Genomic DNA, 23,461 nt, shown 5'->3' with positions numbered 1-23,461 from the left:
GGCATTACACGCTGTGCCATATCTAAACTGCAGCCGTGCACAGTCCTCAATGGTTGCAGCCCAGGACTGCTCCAGTCAAGAAGAGTTCAGTGACCCACTGAATGCTTTTTGGAGGCCCGCCATGATGTCCACCAAGTGCAGCTCGCCGGGTTCATGTCACTTATTTTCTGTGGTGAAACACGCCGACGTGCCCGGTGATCCAGTGTGGGGGCATCATTCCAGCGAGCGGAGCTTATAATGAAATGTTAAAGTTTTAAAATTAGGTTCCAGACATGTGGCGATGGGAAATGTAGCCCACCACTGACAGGTGGAGCGGACGATTGCAAATTGATTTCACAATGGCATAAAACTGATTTTTGGCCCTCTCGCCATATTGTTCGCTCAGGCCCACCATGATGCCTGCCACCAAAAGGATTAGATAATTCCACCTCAGTCTCCTCGAAGTCAAAGAACCATCACAGTGAGCCAAGGAAACCAAATGTAAGATGCCAGCTTTCACCGGCTGGGTTCCTGAAGACACGAGTATGTATATGTGAGTTTCACTAAACCGGGGAGGCAGAATTAAATCATGTTGAATTGCATTTAAATTATATGCAATGGGGTAATTAAGTATATCAATGAGATTCCTGCCGCTAACAGGCGAGTTTTGGTTTTGTTTCCTCGCTGTTGCTGACATAATCACTTACAATTTTCCTGCCACCAGGAGTCTGACACGGGCCTCCTGTGTAATTCTCCATGTCCAATCTCCAGCTTGCCAGCTCCAGCAGACTCCCCAAAATACAGCCCGTTAACTCCGTTTCTTTCTCTACAGATTTTGCCAAACCTGCCAGATGTTTCCTGCATTTTCTGTTATTAACTCAAATGCCTTTGCTCCTCCACAGTTCCCAGTTTCTCATCAAGAAAATATTCCAATTGACCTTGTTTGAATGAACATGGATGATCCCACGCTTCTCTACATTGGACTGCATCTGGCATAGTTGTGCCGACTTTATCTTTGTCCTTTTATAATTTCCTTCTCACATTTGTACAAATTACTGTACATCCCAACTTAGCATCATCTGCTAACTACAATACAAAATGCTCTATTCATCTACATTATTGATATACATGGTGAAAAGTTGCAGCCACAGTCCAGATCCCTTGGAGCAGCATGCCCCGCTAATCAGAGTACACCCTTTTTATCTTTACTTCCTGTCTTCTACCTCCCAATCAATTACCATATGGTAACCTCCAATTCCTTGTACTATTGGTGAGATGGTGGCATAGTGGTAATGTCACTAAACCAGTAGCCTAGAGGGCCCAGGCTGATGCTCTGCTTCAAATCCCACCATGAGGGCTGGTGAAATTTAAATTAAATTAATAAATCTGGAATATAAAGCCAGTCTCAGTAATGGTTATCGTGACAACTATCAACGATTACTGTTAAAGCCATCTAGTTAACAAATGTCCTTTAATGTAAGGAAATCTGCCATCCTTACCTGGTTTGCCTATGTGTGGCTCCAGATCCACCTATGTGGTTGACTCCTAACTGCCCTCTGAAATGGCCTAACAAGTCACTCAGCTCAAGGGTAATTAGGAGTCGGCACCAAATGTTGGCCTTACCAGTGACACTCACATCCCATAAAAGAGTAAAGAGATAATAATCTCTGCTATGGAACCTTATCAAATGTAATCTGAAAGTCTATATAGACTACATCCTTAGGCATTCCCCTGCTCACTGTCAGGAACCTGCCTGGTATATTGGCAAACGGCTATCTGACTATTCTGGCATTTATAACCTGATACTGCCTGGAAGAATCAGCTCCCCCCCCAAATAAAACTGATGATAGTGGTGACTTTGATTGATGCAGGCAGCGCTGTTCTCCAGGTGGAAATGAGCTGCAAGTTTTCAGCCAGCAGCTGATATTTTCCTTACAAGCTTTGGAGTAACGAGTGTGGAGGGAAGAGGTGTGTTCTATCATGTCTGATTCCAAGGGTTTTAGACCTAGCCTCTTCCTTCTCATACAAATGTCAATATTGCCATTGGAAAATCCACATCTTCATTGTAAAGTAATATATTTGGTGGAGATAGGTGAAATTAACAACTAAATGCCCAAAGTACAGAAGTATATGCAAGCAAAGTAATACTACTTAAAATGATTTTCACAATGTACTACTCAACACAGGGATAGCTTCCTGCACCTCCTAACACCACTTATATTGTGACATTAATTACTTGCAGTAAGTTTTCAGCAGGAGTAAGTCAAAGGAGTTAGCCACATTCTCTTAACTCCATTTACACAATACAGATTGGAGTGCTGGCAGGTCTTAAAGGGGCCTGGGGTCTTTACAAGGGTAACTAAGGTGCAGTATTTTAGAGGAGGGCTTGAGGCAATAACCTCTCAGAACCCATTTTACTGTCCTAAAATGAGCAGCAATTTAAAGGGAAATTCAGGTTCCTGGATAATTTTATAAGTTACTTGGCAGCTACAGTGTCAACAATTTTGTGCACCTGACAGTTTCCTTCATTCCATTTTGTTCAAGTAAAACAAAATCTGAATGGATCTCCAACTTAAATGTAGCACTTGTACAGTTCTGTTTCTGAGCATTTCATTGCTTTGAAAATATTTTTCTATCTGTTACCAGCGCTGATAACAATAAAATCTTGATGCTTTCTTTTATGCAGTTTACCAGGCGTCTGATAGGAATCAATTTGTGGTAATCTGTGCATCCCTAAAATCTCTGCATCTGCACTGATGGTTCTTTCTGCTCTATCTTGAAATGATCGGGGACAGTAGAGAACATCATCTGTTCCAAATCTCTTGCAATAGTTTCTTCCCATCCAATTATGACCAGGCCTTCATGTAAGCCTTAGTTTAAGTCCTAATTTCAATTATGTGGCCCTTTACTCCACTGAACTGTTGTTCTGAGCAAAGTTCAATTTTAAAATGATTGCTTGTGCTAAATCTAAAGAGAATAGGTTATACCTGTTCACAAGGATTTGGGCAGAAGCTCCCCCCGCCCCCATCAGTGGGATATGGCGGGGAGCATTAAATCAGTTTCCCAACATCGGGAAAACAGGTTAGGATCTTCCAATCCCAGCGTTCATGGCATGTTGATGGTGGGTTGCGTCTCCCGCCGAATCTCAGTGGGGACCCACTTTGTATCTCATGCATGCCCAATAAAAGCATAACAAACCAGAATCATGAGTCCCCATCAAATCATCCGTCCTGCAAATGAGAATTCATGCCATTCTGTAACCCGACATTTGTGGACTGCGCCCAGTGAGGGAGAACTTTAAAGCTCTTACCTGGAGTGTAAACTGGCTGCCCCACTGGAGCTGGCTGTGGGTATGGTTCACACAGCAGAAAGGGGAGGTCCAGAAGAGACAAAGCAGGGTTAGGTGTAATTCATGAAGGTGGGGTGGTGGTGGTTGCAAGACATAAAGGTGGGTTTCCAGAGGAGAAGAAGGTGGGGGGTGGGAGGGTGCGTGGTGAAGACCATAAGAGGGGGCTCTGGATGGAATGACAGGAGGAAGGCAGGCTTGAAGGAGAAGGGGGGGAAAGGGAAGGATGAAGGGGGAGGGAGGGGGTGCAGGGTGAGGCCAGAGTGCTTTAGAGATAGAGGTCAGTTGATTTGATGTTGGGATCCTGGGGGAGAATTGGATTGCTGGTGATAGGAGGAGATGGTGACTGTGAGAGGGGAAATGGGATGTGGTAGAATGGGAGGGTCAGGGTCAGGGTCAGGGTCCAGGTGTGGTGGGTATAGTTCTCAATGGGGGGTCATTGAGGGGGACAAGGATGGTGTCAAAGGAGTGGGGAGGACGAGGGTGGGCATAGGAATGGTGACCAGGAAGATAAAGCATGTGCAGATTAACCGTGATAGGGTTCAAGGTAATGGGGGGAGGCTCAAGGGTGACCGAGGGGAGAGCGAAGGTGACATCGGTTGGGGAGGCAGGGGTGGTGTCAGCAGTGATTGGGGGGGATCTTGGTAGGTGATAGAATGAGGATAAAAGGTGGTGGAGACTGTTTGAAATGAAACACGCACCGTCCTGAGACAGAGCCAGCTCTAGACCAAGGCAACACCCTTGATGTCCATGTGCAAAACATTGCTAGGGGAGGGTCTGCTCAGGTGGGTAGAGTTCATAGTCAACACAACTGGACAACTAAAGGGAAACCCTAATAAGCATGTGGAGAATGTAGGAGAGCTTTCTCATTTGCTATTCTTCACTATTTGGTGAAGGCCACACAGCAGCAGGTCTGGCCCAGAGGGTTCTCATGACAATGATATCCCAGCAAGTTGTAGAGCTTCACTCTGAGCCATTGACCATTGGCTCCAGGCAGAGTGGGAGAAGGAGGAAGGAAGGGGGTTGCCTATAAGGGGCATGTAGGTGAATGGCAGTCACGACCGTAAACCTCCATCCTCCCGGGGAATGGACGGCCTGACAAGGGCTTGTTGTTAGACTCATAAAGACTCATAGGCGTTTACAGCACAGGAGGCCATTCAGCCCATCCTGTCTACACCGGTCAACAAAGATCTAACAATACTAATCCCATTTTTCAGCAATTGGCCCATAGCCCTGGAGGCTATGGCAATGCAAGTGAATATCGAATACTTCTTAAATGTTACGAGAATTTCTGACTCAACCACCCTTTCAGGCAGTGAGTTCCAGACTCCCACCACCCTCTGGGTGAAAAAGTTTCTCCTTAACTCCCCTCTTAGCCTTCTACATCTCGCCTTAAATCTATGCCTCCTGGTTATTGATCGCTCTACTAATGGCAAAAAGTGCCTTCCTATCCATCCTATCTATGCCCCTCATAATCTTATAAACACCTATTAGGACCCCTTTCAACCTTCGTTGCTCTATCCAATCTTTCCTCATAGGTCAGACCCTCCAGCCCAGGCAGCATCATTGTAAATCTCCACTGCACCCTCCCCAGTGCAATCATGTCCTTCCTATAATGTGGTGACCAGAGCTGCATGCAGTACTCCAGTTGTGGCCTAACCAGCATTTTATACAGTTGCAACATAACCTCCCTGCTCTTGTATTCTATACCTCTAATATTTCACAGTCCTCCGCCCTGATGCCTATACCTGCGCCGTCCTTTTCTCCTTCTATCCTTCTGTTCCAATATTCACTACTGCGTGGCATCAGGAGTAATCCGGAGATAACTGCCTTTGAAATCCTGCTTTTCAATTTTCGACTTAATTCCCTAAAATCTGCTTGCAGGTCCTGATTTCTCTTTCTTCCTATGTCATTGGTGTCATCATGGTCTACGACCTCTGGCTGTTCACTCTCCCACTTCAGAAGCCCTGCAGCCATTTTGTGATATCCTTGACCCTGGCACCCAGTAAGCAACATACCATCCTGGAGTCACGTCTACGGCCGCAGAAATGCCTGCCTACTCGCCTTACTAATGAATCCCTTACCACTATTGCCCTTCCACACTTCTTCCTCCCCTACTGAGCAGCTGGACCACCCACAGTGTCACGGCCTTTGCTCTGGCTGGCCTCCACAGAGGAACTATCACTCTCACCATTTTCCAAGGTCGAATAACAATTTGCAAGTGAGATGCACTCAGGGGATTCCCTTGCTACCTGCTTGGTCCCCCTTCTTCTGTCTGGCGGTCACCCACTCCCTCTCTGTTTGCACTTCCTTAAGCTGGGGGATGACCACATCCTGAAACGTGCTATCCAGGAACCTCTCAGCCTCGTGAATGCACCGTTGTGCCCCCAGCTGCCGCTGAAGCTCCAAAACCCGGAGCTCGAGTTGCTCCAGACGGAGGAACCTCCTACACGCATGGTCATCCAGACCGCCAGGAGCGTCTAGGATTTCCCACATAGCACAGAATGTGTAAATCATGGGAATGAGCTCCCCAGACATAACTAAACTAAATAGAATATGGACTCTTGCTTTTATTTTACCCTTACTCCTACTTGAGTAAAGACTAGATGCTAGATCCTCTAGATAGACTAGATCCTCTAGGTGCTGCTGACTGCCTGTCCCAGGGTCCTCCTCTAGCACTCTCCTCTAGGTGCTGCTGGCTGCCTGTCCTAAGGCCCTCCACTCGCACTCTCCTCCTTAGTCTTTCAATTGTGGATAGGTCTATCCATTGAGTCTGGAGTGCAGTGGACGCATGCTGAATAGTGTGAGTGGGAGGCCCCTCAAACATGGCAGTCATCCCTCTTATCAAAAAGCAATGCCTCCATGCACAGCCATACATTAGGGAGAGGAAGACCCATCTTTGGTCCACCCCTGGAAGGCATGGAGAGTGCATGACCATTAAAATTACTAGGAGCAAGAATGAATCTAGGAGACTTCCAGACTTTGGCTGTCACTGCCTCCTCCTTCTGTGGGCACATGTCTGTGCAGTGAGTACCATAGTGTGAGCCTGAGCCTAACTAGACCTATGAGCCATTGAGGTGTGTGTCTGGAGGGTGCAAGTGAATGCTGTGATGGTTGTACAGGTGAGAAGCCATCCTTGTCCTCTTTTGAGGTCTCCTGCAGGCTGGGGTTGAGTTCAGGTGCACCGCAGAAAGTCACCAAGGCTCCTGGGACAGCACCTTCCAACCCGCAGCTCTACTAGCTAGAAGGGCAAGGAAAACAGGCACATGGGAGCAACAGCAGTTGCCTGCTGTGTCTTCACTGTGGCTGGGTGAAAACCCTGCAGTCCCCTTGCAAACAGCACATCACAGGGGTTCAATAAAGCAGCAGACCATCACGTTGTCAAGGCCATTTAGGGTTGAGCAACAGAAATGCTGGCTTTAAGTGATGCCCAGGTCCCAAAAAACAAACACAGGTGTGGTGAGGTGGATTGGAAGAGTAGAAGGTTCACTTGCCCCAGCGGCACAGATTTAATCACTGATCCTTTTCCTGCACTGTAGGGCAGTCCTCTGTAACCCACGGACACTGACCGCCCTGGCTACCACTTCCCAGGCCGCAGTGGTCAGCTGGGATGGTCTCCTGCGACCATCCCGGGGGAAAAGGAAATCACGGCCTTTCCTGAACTGCCTCCAGGAATGCGTCGCTGAAGTGGGGAGCCGTGGCTTGCTGCCATCTCCTGTTCATCCTTTCCTTCTTGCCCTTAGTGAAGGGCTGTCCAAGTGCATTTTAAATACGGCACCTGGACATGATGGCAGGCACCCAACTTCATGCCCGTCCCTCCATGAGACTTGATGTGGATAGCACACATGCATAACTAATGAGGCGGGGAGTACATGATTGCACGTAAAAGCCCACACCGCTCCACAGCACAAATTAATCTCGCTTTATCATCCCGCCACAGAATTTATGGCGGGAGGGGAAGATTCTGTCCTTTGTGTTAAAAGAATCTGTGAATGGTAATCAACCAAAACCTTAAGAAAAGGAAGTTTGAAATGTTGAATGCTGAAATTTAAAAAGTGTAGCAGTTATCTGTGAAACAAGTATTTGATTTGAACTGCATACCCTGAAGGGCACTTTCCATAGACTTAATTGGGAATATTTGGCTTGCTCTAATTCAGACCATTAGCCCAACTAAGGTTGTTCTTGTGATAGTGGCAATAGGGCTGCATCAATTCAACTCACTCCAATGCCTGCACAAGAGGGAACTCCTGGCATTTGAACAATATCACTGTTGAAAACACTTGCAGATAGCTTATTAAGTAACAATAATACAGCCTGAAATTCAAGTGTAAAACATTATTTTGAATCAATTATAATACAAACCAAATGTAATACGCAATAATTGTGAAGGTCCATTTCCTGTAAAATACCTGCTTTGGTCCAAGCGATGATTGGAGTTGGATTACCTTCAGCTGCACAGTCAAAATCGACCGTACGCCCCTCAGTGACTTCCTGGTCCTTAGGTTTAACTGTGAATCTAGGGGGAGCTGGATATAAAACAAATGTAATGATTAACATTGAATACTATCAATAGATAAATCCAGACAAAATAAACCTAACAAACTCATGTATTGCAGTGCTTCTTTAGCCAATAAAGCCAATGAAGCATTGCAACTTTAAATAAAGCATGATATGTTATCCAACCATGCAGAGTATCTGAACACAGACAAATGAACGCATACCTAAAAATTGATCTGAATCACTTAATTATTCCAGACTTGGCAGTCATATAAGTTAATGGAATTGGCTATAAATAATGTTGTGGCTGCAGAATCATTTCATTCATTCTCTAACTAACATACTAACACTTGTAGTGTGCTCATTGGTTCCGCATAAAATCATACACTTAAATGCAATTGGTATGAGAATAAGGTCTAGATTTTTTGGCCCAATTAGAGCAATAGCAGTGGTTGGGATTTTTGCCTACTTAGATGAACCCACCACCCTGTTACTTTTGCAAGGGGTGGGAGCTAACATCATATACAGGCCAGGTATAGAGTTTGAATCTTGAGTTGGGTGAGAATGATGAGGAAACAGCATCTGTCTTTTAACAGACAGTAATTAATCTACTGTGCTGAGGAGTCCATGGACTAAAATTGAACAGTCTATTCTATAAAAGATCTATCATTCTGGAGAATAGACTTCATGTACAAGCAGTGGAGACAGTCTCCTCTCATTAGGTTGCAGATATTGAATAGGTTGAAGGGATCCACAAACTACATCAGTAATGTCATGAAGAAGATATGGAAGAACAAGGTGACTGTTGAAACCCAAGAAATTTGTGCAGTATCAAAATTTCATGAGGAATTCCAAAGGGCCATTGTTGTTCCATAGTCACAGCTATAACTGCATACCCTGAAGAGCACTTTCCATGGACTTAATTGGGAATACTTGGCTTGCTCTAATTCAGACCATTAGCCCAACTAAGGTTGTTCTTGTGATAGTGGCAATAGGGCTGCATCAATTCAACTCACTCCAATGCCTGCACAAGAGGGAACTCCTGGCATTTGACAGAAACAAACATGACATTGTTGGAAGGTTCTGTGAGGGCTTCAGCATCACAGTCCTTGAGGGTCCATTGGTTTAGTTGTCATGTGGCAGAAAGAGGAGGGGTTAATAATCAAGCCTTGAGGGACCATGAAACTAATATTGCAGGAGCAAAAAAAAACATTGTTAGACTTGCTATGGCTATAATTAGATAAATAATAGTGAAACCAAGCAAGGGTAGTCCTACCAAATTGGAAAATGGTGGACAGGATTTGGAGAAGGATAGAGTGGGTCTCCATATGAAAAGCTGCAGAGAGGTAGAGGAGGATGAGAAAAGGTAATGTACTGCAGTCACAATTGCAAAGAATATCATCTGCGATTTTAGTTTGAATTGTTTTGGTATTGTGGGAAATGCAGAAATCTAACTGAAGAGATTTGAACAGGCACTGCATTGGAAGTGAGTACAAATTTTGGAAATAACAAATGGAAATGAGCTGAATGATCTTTTCTTCGAAGGGCAAGAGTGGTTTGCAGGAGAAATAAATTGTGGCACCTTCCAGCATGTTTGGCATTAAAATGAGAAATTTGGTGTGTGTTGTCACACAGAATCTGCATACTGAGGAATCGGAAGTTCTTCATGATCGGGTAGTTGAGAGCAATGTAGGTGCCCTGGACCTGCTATTATGTCAAAGATGATGCATTCCCCCATTGCCCTATAGAGTGCAAAAGTCACTTGGTGAATGCATGCCACCTAGTTTTGTTGATATTACAGAGATCCCTTATAGCTATCTAAAATGAGCCCGTGCTACAGAGTTAGCAATACAGACAGAAGATCATGGCTGCAGGCCCTCAGGTCTCTTTGGTGAAGCACACCCTTCTTGTATACATATTCTCATAGGACCTGTGTGGCTTCGATATTCTCCTGGGGCTGGGGGAAGGGTTTAAAACTGGTGGGCTGTATTCTCTTTAAATGTTACTTCAAATCTATTGCTCCAATCCAATGCTGCTCTTCCACATCATCCATACTAGCATACAAGTGTATGCCAATGGGAATGCTGACTCCTGAGAAACAGTGGCTAATGTGTGATTGGGGTTAAATGCTCTTACTGGCAAAAGAAGTGCAAAGTAAATCCAGTTGTATGTAGACAGAATGGTTAAAGAAGGATCACAGCAGAAAATTTTCACCCAGCTGCAGAAATCATTCATGAAGCTCTCCAGGCTCATAAACTCCTCAACTCTGCCAGTCCCAGATAATACTGGCAGCTGCTGCACCTTCTCATTCTTAATATAATTGATGATGAGTGAATTGCAGGTGCAAAACCAGGAAAATTGGAGTTGCAACACTTATTATAACAGATGCAACTGAGGCCCTGTAGGACTTTTGCAGTAAAGGCCAAAAAGCATGGGGGAAATGGAAGCAATTTTATAGTGGAACAACTTATTCTCAATTTTTGTCACACAAAGTTATTTGCCCATTTATGTACAAGGAACATGCTGAAAATAGTGAATAATTCACCCCCTGCAAACCAGTGAATTTGGTTTAATAAGGACTAGAGAATGGACCATGACTCAAACTTTGTTAGCCAATACTTTTCATCGGTGAAAAAAACAGAGGGCTCTAAGTAAATCAGAAGCAAGCTCCATATATTTTCTTTGATACTGAAATTTGGATCCAGCACTTGGAAAATTTTCATGGTTTTATTCTCCAAATGATGTGTAACAGTTTCAAGCCTTCTGGGTGGAAAACTTGGAAAGTTCCTTCCACATGGACTGCAGTGGTTCAAGAAGGCAGCTCACCACCACCACCTTCTCAAGGGCAATTAGGGATGGGCAATAAATGCTGGCCTAGCCAGTGATGCCCACATTCCGTAAATGAATTAAACGAAAAGCCATCAATTCTGGCTGTATTTAAAAACATAATAGCAAAGCAAGTTCCTACAACTAAGGAGTGGAACCCCAGGCAGAGCGAAGAGACAAGAGGAAGAAAAGAAGGGTGAAAGAGTAAAAGGCTTGAAATAGATGCATGAAAACATAAAATAAATTGGCATAAAAACAAAAAAAAAATGCATGATGAGAAAAGACAAGAAATAGGTTTTGCTGGTTGCATGGCAGAGTTATATATAAGGCCCATGACTCTTGAATGAGAGGGATTCATAGTTGTTGCAGGTAATTAGAAATTGAGGTTAGAGGATAGCTTCTGAAAGAACACATAATTGTCACTTCTAATCCTATCAGGCTTGAGAGCTACTGACAGGATCATATTGACTGCCTAAATTAACTTTTAATTGACCTGAATTGAAAAAATCAGGCAGGGTGTAAATAGGTGGCCATCTGGTCTTTTCAGTCTCTGACTGAGCAGGTTAACTTAATATTAGTCCCCAAGTAAAAGCTTCAAAGATAACAATTATGCACAATACAGACAGAGAATATAGACTGCAGCAGAACTGTAGGAGAGTTGCCAGGTGCTACAATTACAGCAAGGGGGAGGGGGAGGGGGAGGGGGAAGCATAAGGATATGACTGGTATTAGTTAACTTCACTATTGGTGGAAGGGGATTTTGAGATACATAAAATATATTAAATGTAATTTAAGTAACTGAAGAATTGAAACTTAATTTCAGATTCCTGGAAGGAATTAACCTCTTATATATCTATTTCTATATTAGTTAAGTGAGGAGTAATTTGCATGAAAAGAGAAATAATTTGTTGAATAAAAAGCTAAGGCAGTAAATTACCTGTTAACTCAATATTCAAATGCTGTCTTGCTTCACTGGGTTTTATTTATTATGTAAGATTGCTAAAGGAAATAATCAGCTGATCTGGGAAATGTTTAAGAAACTAAATAACTGAGGGATATTAATGAAAAGTTAGTTCAGAATAATGAATTTACTTTCATTCATATTCAGGTTATTTAAGATAAGATACATTTTGAACAGATACAGTTTTAAATTATTGTTTAATAAGATGATATGGGTGTGCCAATTATTATTTTGTTGGAAAATCAAGGTTTGAGAAGTGCTGTTGGTCCATCGTACTCAAAGGTGGATCTTGGCTATGCTGATAACCAGCTGTCCGTTCACATGCTACTTTAGTAGTTATCAGAAAAATGTTTCAGCGAGATGTTTGGCCATTAACAGAGGACCAGGATAATGCCAGATGTTGGAATGGTGCAACCCTTAAAATGATGTACAAGAATAAGTGCAAATCATCAAGAGGCGGGTAGTGGGAGTCGTGAAAATTTCCAGCTCAACCCGCCTACCTCAGGAGAAAGTGCCCACAAAGGCTGGACCTTCATTATTGCTGGTGGTGGGGAGGGGGGTGTAGTTTTGGGGGGGGGAGGGGGAGCGTAGTTGTGGGGGCAGATGAGAACTGGACTCATGCCAGACAACCTAAGAAAAAGTATGGAGGCGGCCATAGGGTCTCCTGGGTGCTAAGCAGGTTGTTTAAAAGGCATGCCTCAGTGCCTTGGGACTTTTCCCAGTTATAATAAAAACAGAAATGCCCATCAATCCTCACCTGTCACACCCCCTCACCTCCCCCACACTTCACATGCCCCATCCATAACACCTCATACACCCCACCCATCCCCTTTTGGCCCCTCACAGCCCGAATGCCAAGCTCTGCCCTTCCACCCACTCCCCCCCCCTCCCCTCCACTTATGGACCTTCATGCCCCCATGCCAAGTTATACCTTTCTAAACACTCCCCATGGCCCCAGTGCCCAGCTATGGTATTTCCATGCCCATTGTACAGAACCAAAAAGCCCTATAGTGACGGTAGTATGTGTAAAAAAAAGCTGTAAAAGAAAATTCATTCATACCTTTCTACTATTTTTTATGTCATTTCACTGGAAAGGAATACTTAATCTTGAGATCAGAGATTAGAGAGCCTGAGCTGTCAATCAAGCAATGTTTTCTCTGGGGCACAGCTGTTTCAACAAGAGTTGTCCGGCTTTCTGCTAAGCCTCATTAAGTATGCTTGGCTGAGAGTCTAGTCAATGGGCATGAAATTGCCAAAGCTTGGCATTGGGGGCACAAGGGGCCATAGGGATGGGCGGAGGGGCATATCTTGGTATAGGGGGCATAAGGATGTCCTTTTGAACTTACTTTTTAAAAGGTCTCCTCACACAGACTTAGTTCTCACTCCTCTGAGGGGCCATGAACCAGCACTCTTTAAAAACCTGGTGCAACTCCATGAATGTTGTGCGGGATTAGGGCATGTCACTCTCCAAAATGGAGCCTCTCAGGCCAGGAATGCTGGACACAGGCATTTAACAGGAACCAGCTGTCCCTTTTTAAAGGCACTACTAAAAATTAGACAGCCTGTGAATCGGGTTGGGAATCGTAATCAGGACAACACACCTGTCATTTTTAAAGGGCTCCTGAGTCATTCCAACATGGTGAAAATCCAGACTAAAGTACTGGATTTTTGCTACCAAGGTGGGTAGCTCGAGTTAGGAAATTTCCCACTTGCCAGACCTGCCTTGGTATAAAGAACCCCAAACCACACACGTTTCGCTCTGGGGTGGGGGCAGGATGTAAATAGGACCACTGTCCCCAGAAGTAGAGCGTAGATGGCCAAGGGGCAGATGATTGCTGGGACGGGTTATTTAGAAGGCCCATCTTGGTTTTCGCGGGCTTTGTCCCAGTTGTTAGGCTCTCTAACTCTCAGTTCCCAACACCCCCCCCACAACTCCAACCCAACTCACATGGCCCCTCATACCTTCCGTGCTAACTCAGGGACAACTCAGTCAGTGTCTACCATGGGCAGGTCTCAGGTGTCATGTGGAGATGAAAAAAAACTGCTACCAATCCAATATAGCTCAAAATCCTACATACTTGATTTTGGGAAAGAAAACTCCCATTCCAGAAACTGGTTCAAAGCTCTTAAATCCCCTCAAGAGGTTAATCTCTTATAAAAACACATGAGCTTCTATGCAGACCTCACATTAAAGACTGCTAATCCCTTAATAACCTCTTTAAACTGTCAATCAAACTGTGAACTTTGAAACCCCTGCTGAGAGAATTGTAGCTTATAAACTTAGCCAAGCATGCATAATGACACAATAATAACCCTTGGGGAAATGTCAACAACTAATGCTATTGAAACTACACAAACAGATGCTATTGTAGTATTTTAAACTGCAGCAGAAGGCCTGTCAATCAAAGAAGTCCAATAGAGGGTTTTTTTAACTCTCAGTGATAGCTGCAGCCTTTTTTAAGTTTAAAGAGCAGGAGATTTTTTCTAAGAAACGTAATCATAACAGTTAAACAGACCTTATCTACACATCAGGAGTGTATCCTTCTACTTCATCAATTTGTGACTCCCGCACTGCAGGTTAAGGCCCCAAAATGGGTTAACATTTTGAGTCCATATGACTCTTCTTCAGAGATCTAGCCAAATTGATTCTATCCTTGACCGCTCCAGGCCATCCTCTTTCTCCAGCACTGCAACGCCCTCCTTAATACTATCACCCCTCCTCCCTTTCTTCCTTTCCTATTTTCCTGAACACCTTGTATTCAGTAATATTTAACACCCAGTCCTGCCCCTCTTTGAGCCACATCATATTGCCATATGGCAACTTGTGCCTGTAACTCACAAATCTTATTTACCACACTCTGTGCATACACATACATGCAAAGTAACCCCGATTGATACTCTATTACTTTCTCCTTTGCTCTGAACCAATCTATTAACTTATTATTCCCTACTCTAGTGCTACTTATCATTCCCAATATCCTGTGCACCTTGGTATTCCTCTCTGATATCATCTTCTGGTTCCCACACCCCCTGCCAAGTTAGTTTAATACCTCTCCAACAGTAGTAGCAAAACACCCTGCAAGGAACTTAGTCTGGGCTCTGTTCTGGTGCAACCCATACAAATCCAAGTTCAAGAATCCTTATTTTTAAAACTCTATTATTGTCCATTGTAGATTATCATGTTCCTACTGCTCAAATACATTTGTCAACAGGGGAAGCAGTGTATACATTACAAACAAATTATTCCATGTAGCAATTTATTACAGGCACAGAAATACTCATATGTTTCTTCTATGAAAAATACATTTTAGCATTTATATCTTATAGGCAATAGAATTGTCATTTAGATTGGTACCCACTCTGTCAGGCAGCTTATGAGAAAAACCCAAGTCTGAAATGTGAAACAATCCTTTTGATAGCTCTGAGAGCATGGGAAACATAGACAGATGAGCCAAATCCTATTGCTCTGACTTGATTGAACCAATCTATTCAGCCCACAACTGGTGAGTGATTGTTCAACTTCAAAAAAAGCAATTATCTATGGGAAAATTGATTTTTATTAGTCATGGGTTATCAATTTCAGATTTATGGTGAAATATCTCCTTGTAACATTTCATGAGGCTTTGAAGTCCAGTCCTACGCAGCAGTGATCTACTCTGTCTATTCTTATTATAGTACAGATACAAATGTTGGATGGTAAAATATTTATTGATGTTAGATTTAATAGTTTTCTTTTTAATGGTCTGGGTTTACATAACTTAATGGAGTGTTTCAGCCTCTTGCAAACTTTCCTCCCACACTTTAAATGCAAATCACACATATTACAGAACTATTACCAATTATCCTTGGTGCATTCACTCACCAATAAGGTGAGAGGAATCTGAGAGCTGGAGTGCTCCTTCTAACTCCACATTGATGCTGTGGGTGGTTACTAGTCAACAATTGCTGACATCTCCCAGACTTACTGGGCTGAATTTTGCTGTCGGCGAGCAGGGGTTGGGGCCCACTTGCCGACGCATAAAATGACACGGGATGAGTTCTCAAATGGGATCCCGCTCCATTTAAATTTTCAGGAATGCGGGGGCGCAGCAAAATCAGCTGCAGGCTCACTGACTTGTCAAAGGCCAATTGAGGCCATTGACAGGATAATTGAAACAATTAAGGGACCTACCCGTCCAACCTTAAAGTTGGCGGGCAGGCCAGGAGCCCCGGCGGCAAATAGAAAAAACATGAAACCTCATCCACCGGCGGGATGAGGTTTCATGTAGGGATTTAAAAAGTTGAATAAAGTTTTAGTGAAATTTATGAACATGTCCCATCTTATGTGATATTCCCGCCGGACATCATGCTGAGCAGGCCTTACTTAGCCCACCCACATAAAATGGCGGCGGGGCCCGCTTCTCCAACGGAGATCGGCTCCCTGCCAGCCAGAGATTGGGTTGGGCCCGCCCATCCGGCAGGCAGAAAATTCTGCCCACAGTGCTCCGGAGACAATAAGCCAGGTTGTCAACCATTGACATCTTCAGGACTGATGTTAAGCACCCTGATGCATGATGGACACCCCCAGCATGCTGGGTGCATCCTGATGACACATGCAGACCAAATTTGTGTGGTCCTTTCACAATTTTGTTTCTGCTCAACAATTGTTGTGCACCTGTGTTTGTGCCCGAACAAATTATTTTGGTTTTTATTTGTAAATTACTGTTTCCCCCTCTGTTCTGCTTTATTCATCACATTTCTATACATCAGCTGGATGGACAGGCCAAGCAATTTAGTTTTAATGACTCCAAAAACAACTGCTAGAAGTGCACTGATATAAAGAAGATGGATACATTCAAGTCTAACAAGTCTAGAAATTTCCTTCATTCTTGCGTTTTTGGTATTTAAAAAATCTATAGCATGATAGGAATAGGCACTTGACCTTACTGTCCCAGAATAACAAGATTGGCAACTTAGACACTCAGTACTAGTCTAAGAGCTTCAGCAATTGAATATTCATTATTGGGAGCTGCAGGAATATCTCAGTTAATCAAAGTGTAACTGATGAAATAAACTTTCATCTCCAATTAAGGTTTGAATCATGCACTGACCTCCTGCTATAATACTCACGTGCCTATGACAGAGAGATGGAAGAAAATAATTGACTCAAATAAATAAACAAAATAAATAACTAAATAAACAAAAGAGCAATAATGTTCCTCTGTGATTTGAGGTAGATAAAACTTTCCCAGGGTAATCATTATTATTAAATTATAGAAACAATTTTCCATGTAAGACATAGATAACAAAGTGGAATACAGTTTGATCTCGGCTTTTCATTTTCCACACCAACCTTGGAGCAATAGGTCTTGCCACTTTCAGGCATCCAGCACAATTATTTTTAAGTCTTCAGTGGCAGTGGATTGAACACAGGAAAATTGTAATTGCTTTTGATGTGAATGGGAGTGGGGCTATGATAATTCTGCTTGATTTTAGTGAGAGGAATGGGCAGTATGGCATAGAAGTTCCAGGAAAATATGGAGTGGCGTAATTAATGGGGTAAGTCACCGACTGCAAAATTTCCACTTTCATTTGCACAGCGCATTGGTCCCCATGGTGTTGATGCTCCATTACAACGGCAAAAGTCCCCAGATAAGTCTGGCCATTAGGCCATAATTTGTCTTGGCAGGGCATGTAACAGCATCATTAGAGTTGGCCTAGGTTTTTACATTTTTTGCATGGTAGTTGCTGAAAGTGCAAGTTGATAATATTGCAGTGAGGGAACAGGGAGTTGGGTTTTACAGTGTGCCATATTTCCTGTGCTCCCCATCTCCCCTCCAGCCATTCCGACTAAAAAGTCACTCGGGAACCCACCAACCAAAAAGCCAGCTGCCACACAACCATTTTATGCTGGGAGTAAGTTAATTTTCTCAGGGGGAGACTTCCACCCCAATCTGAGAAAGATGTCCTGCTTTAGAAAGCTGCCAGCCAATCTCCCAGCAGCACAAGGTTTGAGTGGTGGCCACTGCTGGGACTACAGAGGGTCTCTGAACAAGAAGAGGTTATGCAGCTGGACTTCAAGTTAAGTCAGGGGTTTCGGCCTGCAAACTCCAGCAAGGTGGGGTGAGAGGGATGGGGGCTAAGTTTAAAAGGCCATGGGGGAAGGTTTAATGGGGGTATGACCTGTGGGTTGTCTCCAATTGGCACAGGAGACCCTCAAAGAAGGTCCCTCCATTCTTTCCTGATGCCAGCCTGTGTGGTAAAAGCTCCTGGACTGCCCACCTGGTATGGGCAAAATAGCAGAGGAAGCAGATTGAGGTACTTATGTGGCCATTAATTGGCCACTTAAGGGCATCAATAGATCCAAGCGTGGGTGGGCTGCCTGACACCTCCCCCACCACCATAAAATGGGAGACAGGTCGAGGCATGTGGGAAGACAGTGGGAAATCCATGTGCTCTATTTTATGAGCTCCCCCAACTACCTTCAAACACTGGTGGGGGAACCATTAAATCCAGCCTAGGGTACCTGGGACATGAGTGAACAGGCCAAGCAAGTGTGTTTCTCTTTAACCAGATTCAAGGATTGTGAAATTAACAGTGCATAGGCTGAGAAGGAAGAGTAAATTCAAGTGAATGAGCTCAACATCAAATGAGACGCAGAGAAATAAAGGCAGAACAAAAACACTGGATTAAGAAACAGAAAAAAGACAAAGGAAAAGTCAAAATATTTTCAAAATAAAATGCCACATCTTTAATACCTCCAACAACAACCTGAAAGAAGAGATTCCACACTCCTAATAGTAATGTTTCACTACCAAAGAGGTTGACAGACTGTAATTAACACATCACATCATTAAAAGAATACTTAGACTGAAATAGACAAGACTTAGGGCCAATACTTCCAAGGATTGGCAGTCACAGTCGGATTGCCCCTCTACTCCTTTTTACATACATTACTCAGGAGCTGTATATTTTTTGCTTGACTTTCTGACTCGGGCCTGCCAAGAAATGTGCAGCTTACCAGCTGCTGGGATCTTCTGTGTAGTGTAGCAGAGTCGGCGAGGGGAGGCTGGGACGGGGGCGGGGGGGAGTGAAGCCACGCCCCCTTTATACAGCATTATCTGCCATAATGCAGGTAAGTTTGAAGATCCCTGCAACTTTGAGAAGCCAGGGAAAAGGTATGTGTGTAAGGTAAGTGGATAGGATGGTGGAGGGGTGTAGGAGGGAGGTAGGAGGGTCAAGGAGGTAGTCAGGAGGTCGGAAGGGTAGTCGAGGGTGGGGAGGTAGTCGGGGGGTAGTTGTGGTGGCTGTGGGATCAGGCACATAGTTGCGGGTTAGAAGGATAGTCGGCAGTTGGGGACTGGGGGTTGTCAGGACATAGTTGGGGAGATGGGGGCTAGTCTGGGGGTTGGGAGAATAGTCAGGGGGTGGGGACGATCATTGGGGAGTCAGGAGGCCAGTTCAGATGGGTTAACTGAGGAGGTAGGTGGGTAGTCGGGTGTAGTCAGGATGGTCGAGGGAGTAGTTGGGGGTTCCAGTGGACGGTCTGGGGCTTCAATAATTTAATTACCCAGGAGTTAGAAGTGGTTTTAATCCTTTTTCTGCAAAGACAATCGGAACCATGTGAAGACTCCAATTTAAATGAGTATATTAGCTGGTTACGGGAAGTTTGAACTTCCTGGGCAATTCCTGCACTGTCATTGCATAGGATTTCCGAGGGTCTCCCAGCACATCTTCTGGGGTACCTCCCAGATGTGACCCCACCAGGGAATGGAAGTTCTGAACTAAGCTGTCTTTGGATAGTTGACTCTAGCTGTAGATCTGCCCTTAATCTGAAGTTGCTGTACCATTTTTCACAACATTATCTTGACAGTAAATTATGGCACATAATTTCTGACACTAGCCAGGCACGAATCAGACAATTATTAGGCATAGCAGTCAGTAACAAGGAGTGCATTTTGCTGATATAGACATTGTTTTAATAACTGTATTATACAGACTGAAAGTGTTCAAAACACCCAAACAAATGCGACAATTATTTATGTTAAATGGCCCCTGATATACTCCACATTAGCACAATAAAATTCAAGAAGGTTTTCAGGAAGAAAATGATCAATGCTTGATTGACAAAGTGTAAATGGTTTTAAGTGAAAAAGCTGCAAGCCCACACAGTTTTATGTTTAGATTTTTTTAACACTCTAGCACTTACTAAGGTCACTTTAAGCACCAGAGTATTGTGCTGTATTGGTGTTGGTTAGCAGTTAACATGCCACTTTAAATTAAGAATTTTACTCAGATAAACAAGGTTTGTGTTTCTTGTGCCTATTTCAGCTAAGAGAAAGGAAAACCTAAGGAAGTACTTTTTGTTCAAAGAACATTCTTTGAAAAAGAAAGGACTGGAAAAGACCAGTGGATCCATCAACCATGACCTATATGTCATGATGCAACACCTGCTCACCTTGGATGGAATGTTTTGGAGGTGATGGGGGTCTTGCTCAGCGACTGGAGAATCGGCAAGAACCCTCTTTTGGGTAAGGCCTACCATATTAAGTGCCAATCAGGCACTTAACTGAGCACAGTGGGCCTTCCCTGGGATCAAGAATACTGGGGGCAGGAGTCCCAACTCCCCCCCACCCCAGCCCTTAAAGCTGATGGCTAATCAGAAATTGATAGCTCTTCATTGCTCAGGAGTTCCAGCAGAGAGGTGGTGACTGCTGCTGGAAATGCACCCACCTGAGGCCCAGGATCGCTGAGGGACCCAGGGCATAGATGAGTAATGGAGGGAGGGGAGTTGCAGGCTGGAGGTCATGGGGAAAGGGGATCAGCAGCAAAGGCAGGGGGTTGACTCTCAGTGGTCCCCCCTTCCCAACGCTGGGTCCCTCGATCAGGTCCTGAGTGCATTTAATCAAGGGACCTGTACAAGCTGGACGGTCTACACCTGAACAGGACTGGGATGAATATCCTCACAGGGAGATTTGCTAGTGCTGTTGGGGATGGGGATTTAAACAAGATTGGCAGGGGGATGGGAATCTGAGGGGAAATTCAGAGCAGGGAACAGGAGATGGAGAAGTAGTAAGTGATTCTAAGATGGAAGCAACACAGGTTAAATAGTGTACAGCACAGGAATTTGGCAGTGTTAAACGTATATATGTAAACGCAAGGACCATAGTAAATAAAGCCGATGAGCAAGGGTACAGACAAACACATGGCAGTATTATATCATCACTATAACGGAAACTTGGCTTAAGGAGGGGCAAAAATGGCAGCTCAACATCCCTGGATATCGAGTTTTCAGGCAGGATAAAGAGGGGGATACAAAAAGGTGGGGGTGTAGCATTATTGGTTAAAGAATCAATTAGAGCTGTGAGGAGGGATGATATATTAAATGAAGCAGCAAATGAGGCCATATGGGTTGAGCAATAAAAAAGGGGCAGCCACACTGCTATGAATGTACTATAGACTCCAAATATTGGAAGAGAGTTAGAAGAGCAAATATGTAGACAGATTCCTGAGTGTAAAAACAATAGGGCAGTAATCATTGGGGACTTCAACTACCCTAATATCCATTGGGATACGAACAGTGTGAAGGGCACAAAAGCCGCAAAATTCTTGAACTGCATTCAAGGGAACTTTTTAAGCCAGCTCGTAAAAAGCCCAATGAGACGGGATGCTTTCTAGATTTAGTTTTAGGAAATGAAGTGGATGAAGTAGCAGTGGGATGCCATTTTGGAGATGGTGACCATTGGCAGAATATTGAGCTCGGTGGGCGTGCTAGACCAGGCTGAATGTAAAATGACATGGCATCGGGCGAGGGTCCCGACCTCATAGCATAGCCCCAGAGCGCCCGCCAACAATTAAAAGGCCTATTAAGGTCATTATAAAGGTAATTACTTTCAAAGTTATGCTGCCTGGCGGGCAGGCAAAAATGCCAAGCGGCCTTTGCACATTTTAGGAAACCTTAACCATGGGCGGGGTGAGGTTTCCTAAAGCAAATAAAAATAAAATAAAAATTTTACACTTGAATTAAAAACATGTTTCTGCTCATATGCCATGAGGGGGCATGTCTTATGACATTTTTATTTTGTTCATTAGTTTTTTTTTAAACAGCTCCGTGCCTCAGGGACATTGAAGCACTCTTTCGTGCGCATGCACAAAGTCTGCGCTAGGCCCACTCACCTTCCTCCTCCTGCCTACACAGGCAGGACTGAGCACTGCCACTTGCATTCCACGCTGGGCGGGCCTTAATTAGCCTACCCATGTAAACTCATGGTGCTGTGCCGATCACAGGCGGCAGTCAGCTTCCCGACAGCCTCCGCCAAAGGCAAAATCTTGCCCCATAATACAGTTAGATTTAGCATCATTATGGAAATGGACAAAGGTAGAACAGGGATAAAAGTTCTAAATTGGGGAAGACAAATTTTACAAAGCTGAGTTGTGGGCTGGCAAGAGTGGACTGGATACAGCTACTAGAAGGTAAAACTGTGTCAAATCAGTGGGAGGCATTCAAAGGTAAGATTCTATGGGCACATTGTAGATATGCCCCACAAAAAAAAAGTGCTACTGCCAAATCTAGAGGCCCCTGGTTATCGAGAAGCATACAAGCCAAGATAAAGCAGAAAAAAAGCTCATGACAGTCACAAAAGACTTACTACTCTATAAAGCCTGGAGGAAAATAGACATTACAGGGGTGAAGTAAAAATGGAAATTAGGAAAGCAAAGAGAGGATACGATAAAACATTAGCAGGTAAAATCAAAGAAAATCCTAAGATGTTTTACCAGTACATTAAAAGCAAGAGATTAACTAAGGAAAGAGTAGGGCCTATCAGAGATGAACATAGTAACTTGTGGGTTGATGCTGAAGATGTGAGCAGGGTTCTGAATTTGTCTCAGTCTTCACTAAGGAGAGGGATGATACAGACATTCTAGTTAAAGAGGAGTGTGAAATATTAGATACAATAAGCAGAATGAGGGAGGAAGTACTGGAGGGACTGACATCCTTGAACGTGGATAAGTCACCAGGGCCAGATGGATTGTATTGCAGGCTGTTGAAGGAAGTCAGGGAGGAAATAGCAGATGCTCTGAGGATCAATTTCCAATCCACACTAGATACAGGTGAGGTCCCAGAAGATTGGAGGTCTTTGAACATTGTACCATTATTTAAAAAGGGTCCGAGGACTAGGCCAGAAAATGATAGGTTGTTCCGCCTGACTTCAGTTATTGAAAACAATTCTGAGAGACAGGATAAACTATCACTTAGAAAGGCACGGATTGATCAGGGATAGTCAGCATGGTTTTGTTAAGGGAAGATCGTGTCTTACTAACTTAATAGAAGTTTCTGAGGAAGTAACAAGGAGGATTGATGAGGGTAGTCCTGTGGATGTTGTTTACATGGCATTTAGTAAGGCATTTGACAAGGTCCCCATGCAGACTGGTCAGGAAAGTGAGATCTCATGGGATACAGTGGAAGGTGGCAAGTTGGATCCAAAATTGGCTCAGTGATAGGAAGCACAGGGTAATGGTTGACAGATGTTTTTGCGAATGGAAAACTGTTTCCAGTGGTGTTCCACAGGGCTCAATAATGGGGCCCTTGCTGTTTATTGAATATATTTATGATTTAGACTTAAATGTGGGAGGCATGATTGGGAAATTTGTAGGTGACACAAAAATTGACTGTGTAGTTGATAAGGAAAAGGATAGCTCTTGACTCCAGAATGACATCAATGGTTTGGTTGAGTGGGCGGAGAAGTGGCAATTCAATCCGGAAAAGCGTGAGGTAATACATTTGGTAGGGCAAACAAAGCAAGTGAATACTCAATAAATGATAAGTTATTGAGAAGGACTGAAGAAGTGAGATACCTTAGAGTGCCTGTCCA

The 23,461-nt window shown here is 43.9% G+C and overlaps 1 protein-coding gene across 1 annotated transcript in view; it reads right to left on the bottom strand.

Annotated features, from left to right (window-relative positions):
• Positions 1–23,461, bottom strand: part of LOC121279297 (peroxidasin homolog) — a 659,434-nt gene that overhangs the window by 167,834 nt on the left and 468,139 nt on the right. The window contains exon 11 of the mRNA XM_041190436.1: positions 7,735–7,851. Coding sequence (XP_041046370.1) covers positions 7,735–7,851 — 117 coding nt within the window. The remainder of the gene's footprint in view (positions 1–7,734; positions 7,852–23,461) is intronic.

Source organism: Carcharodon carcharias, chromosome 6 (assembly GCF_017639515.1).
Source record: "Carcharodon carcharias isolate sCarCar2 chromosome 6, sCarCar2.pri, whole genome shotgun sequence".
NCBI lineage: Eukaryota > Metazoa > Chordata > Chondrichthyes > Lamniformes > Lamnidae > Carcharodon > Carcharodon carcharias.
The sequence above is the reverse complement of the archived record's forward strand: the minus strand, read 5'-3'. Positions and strand labels throughout refer to the sequence as shown.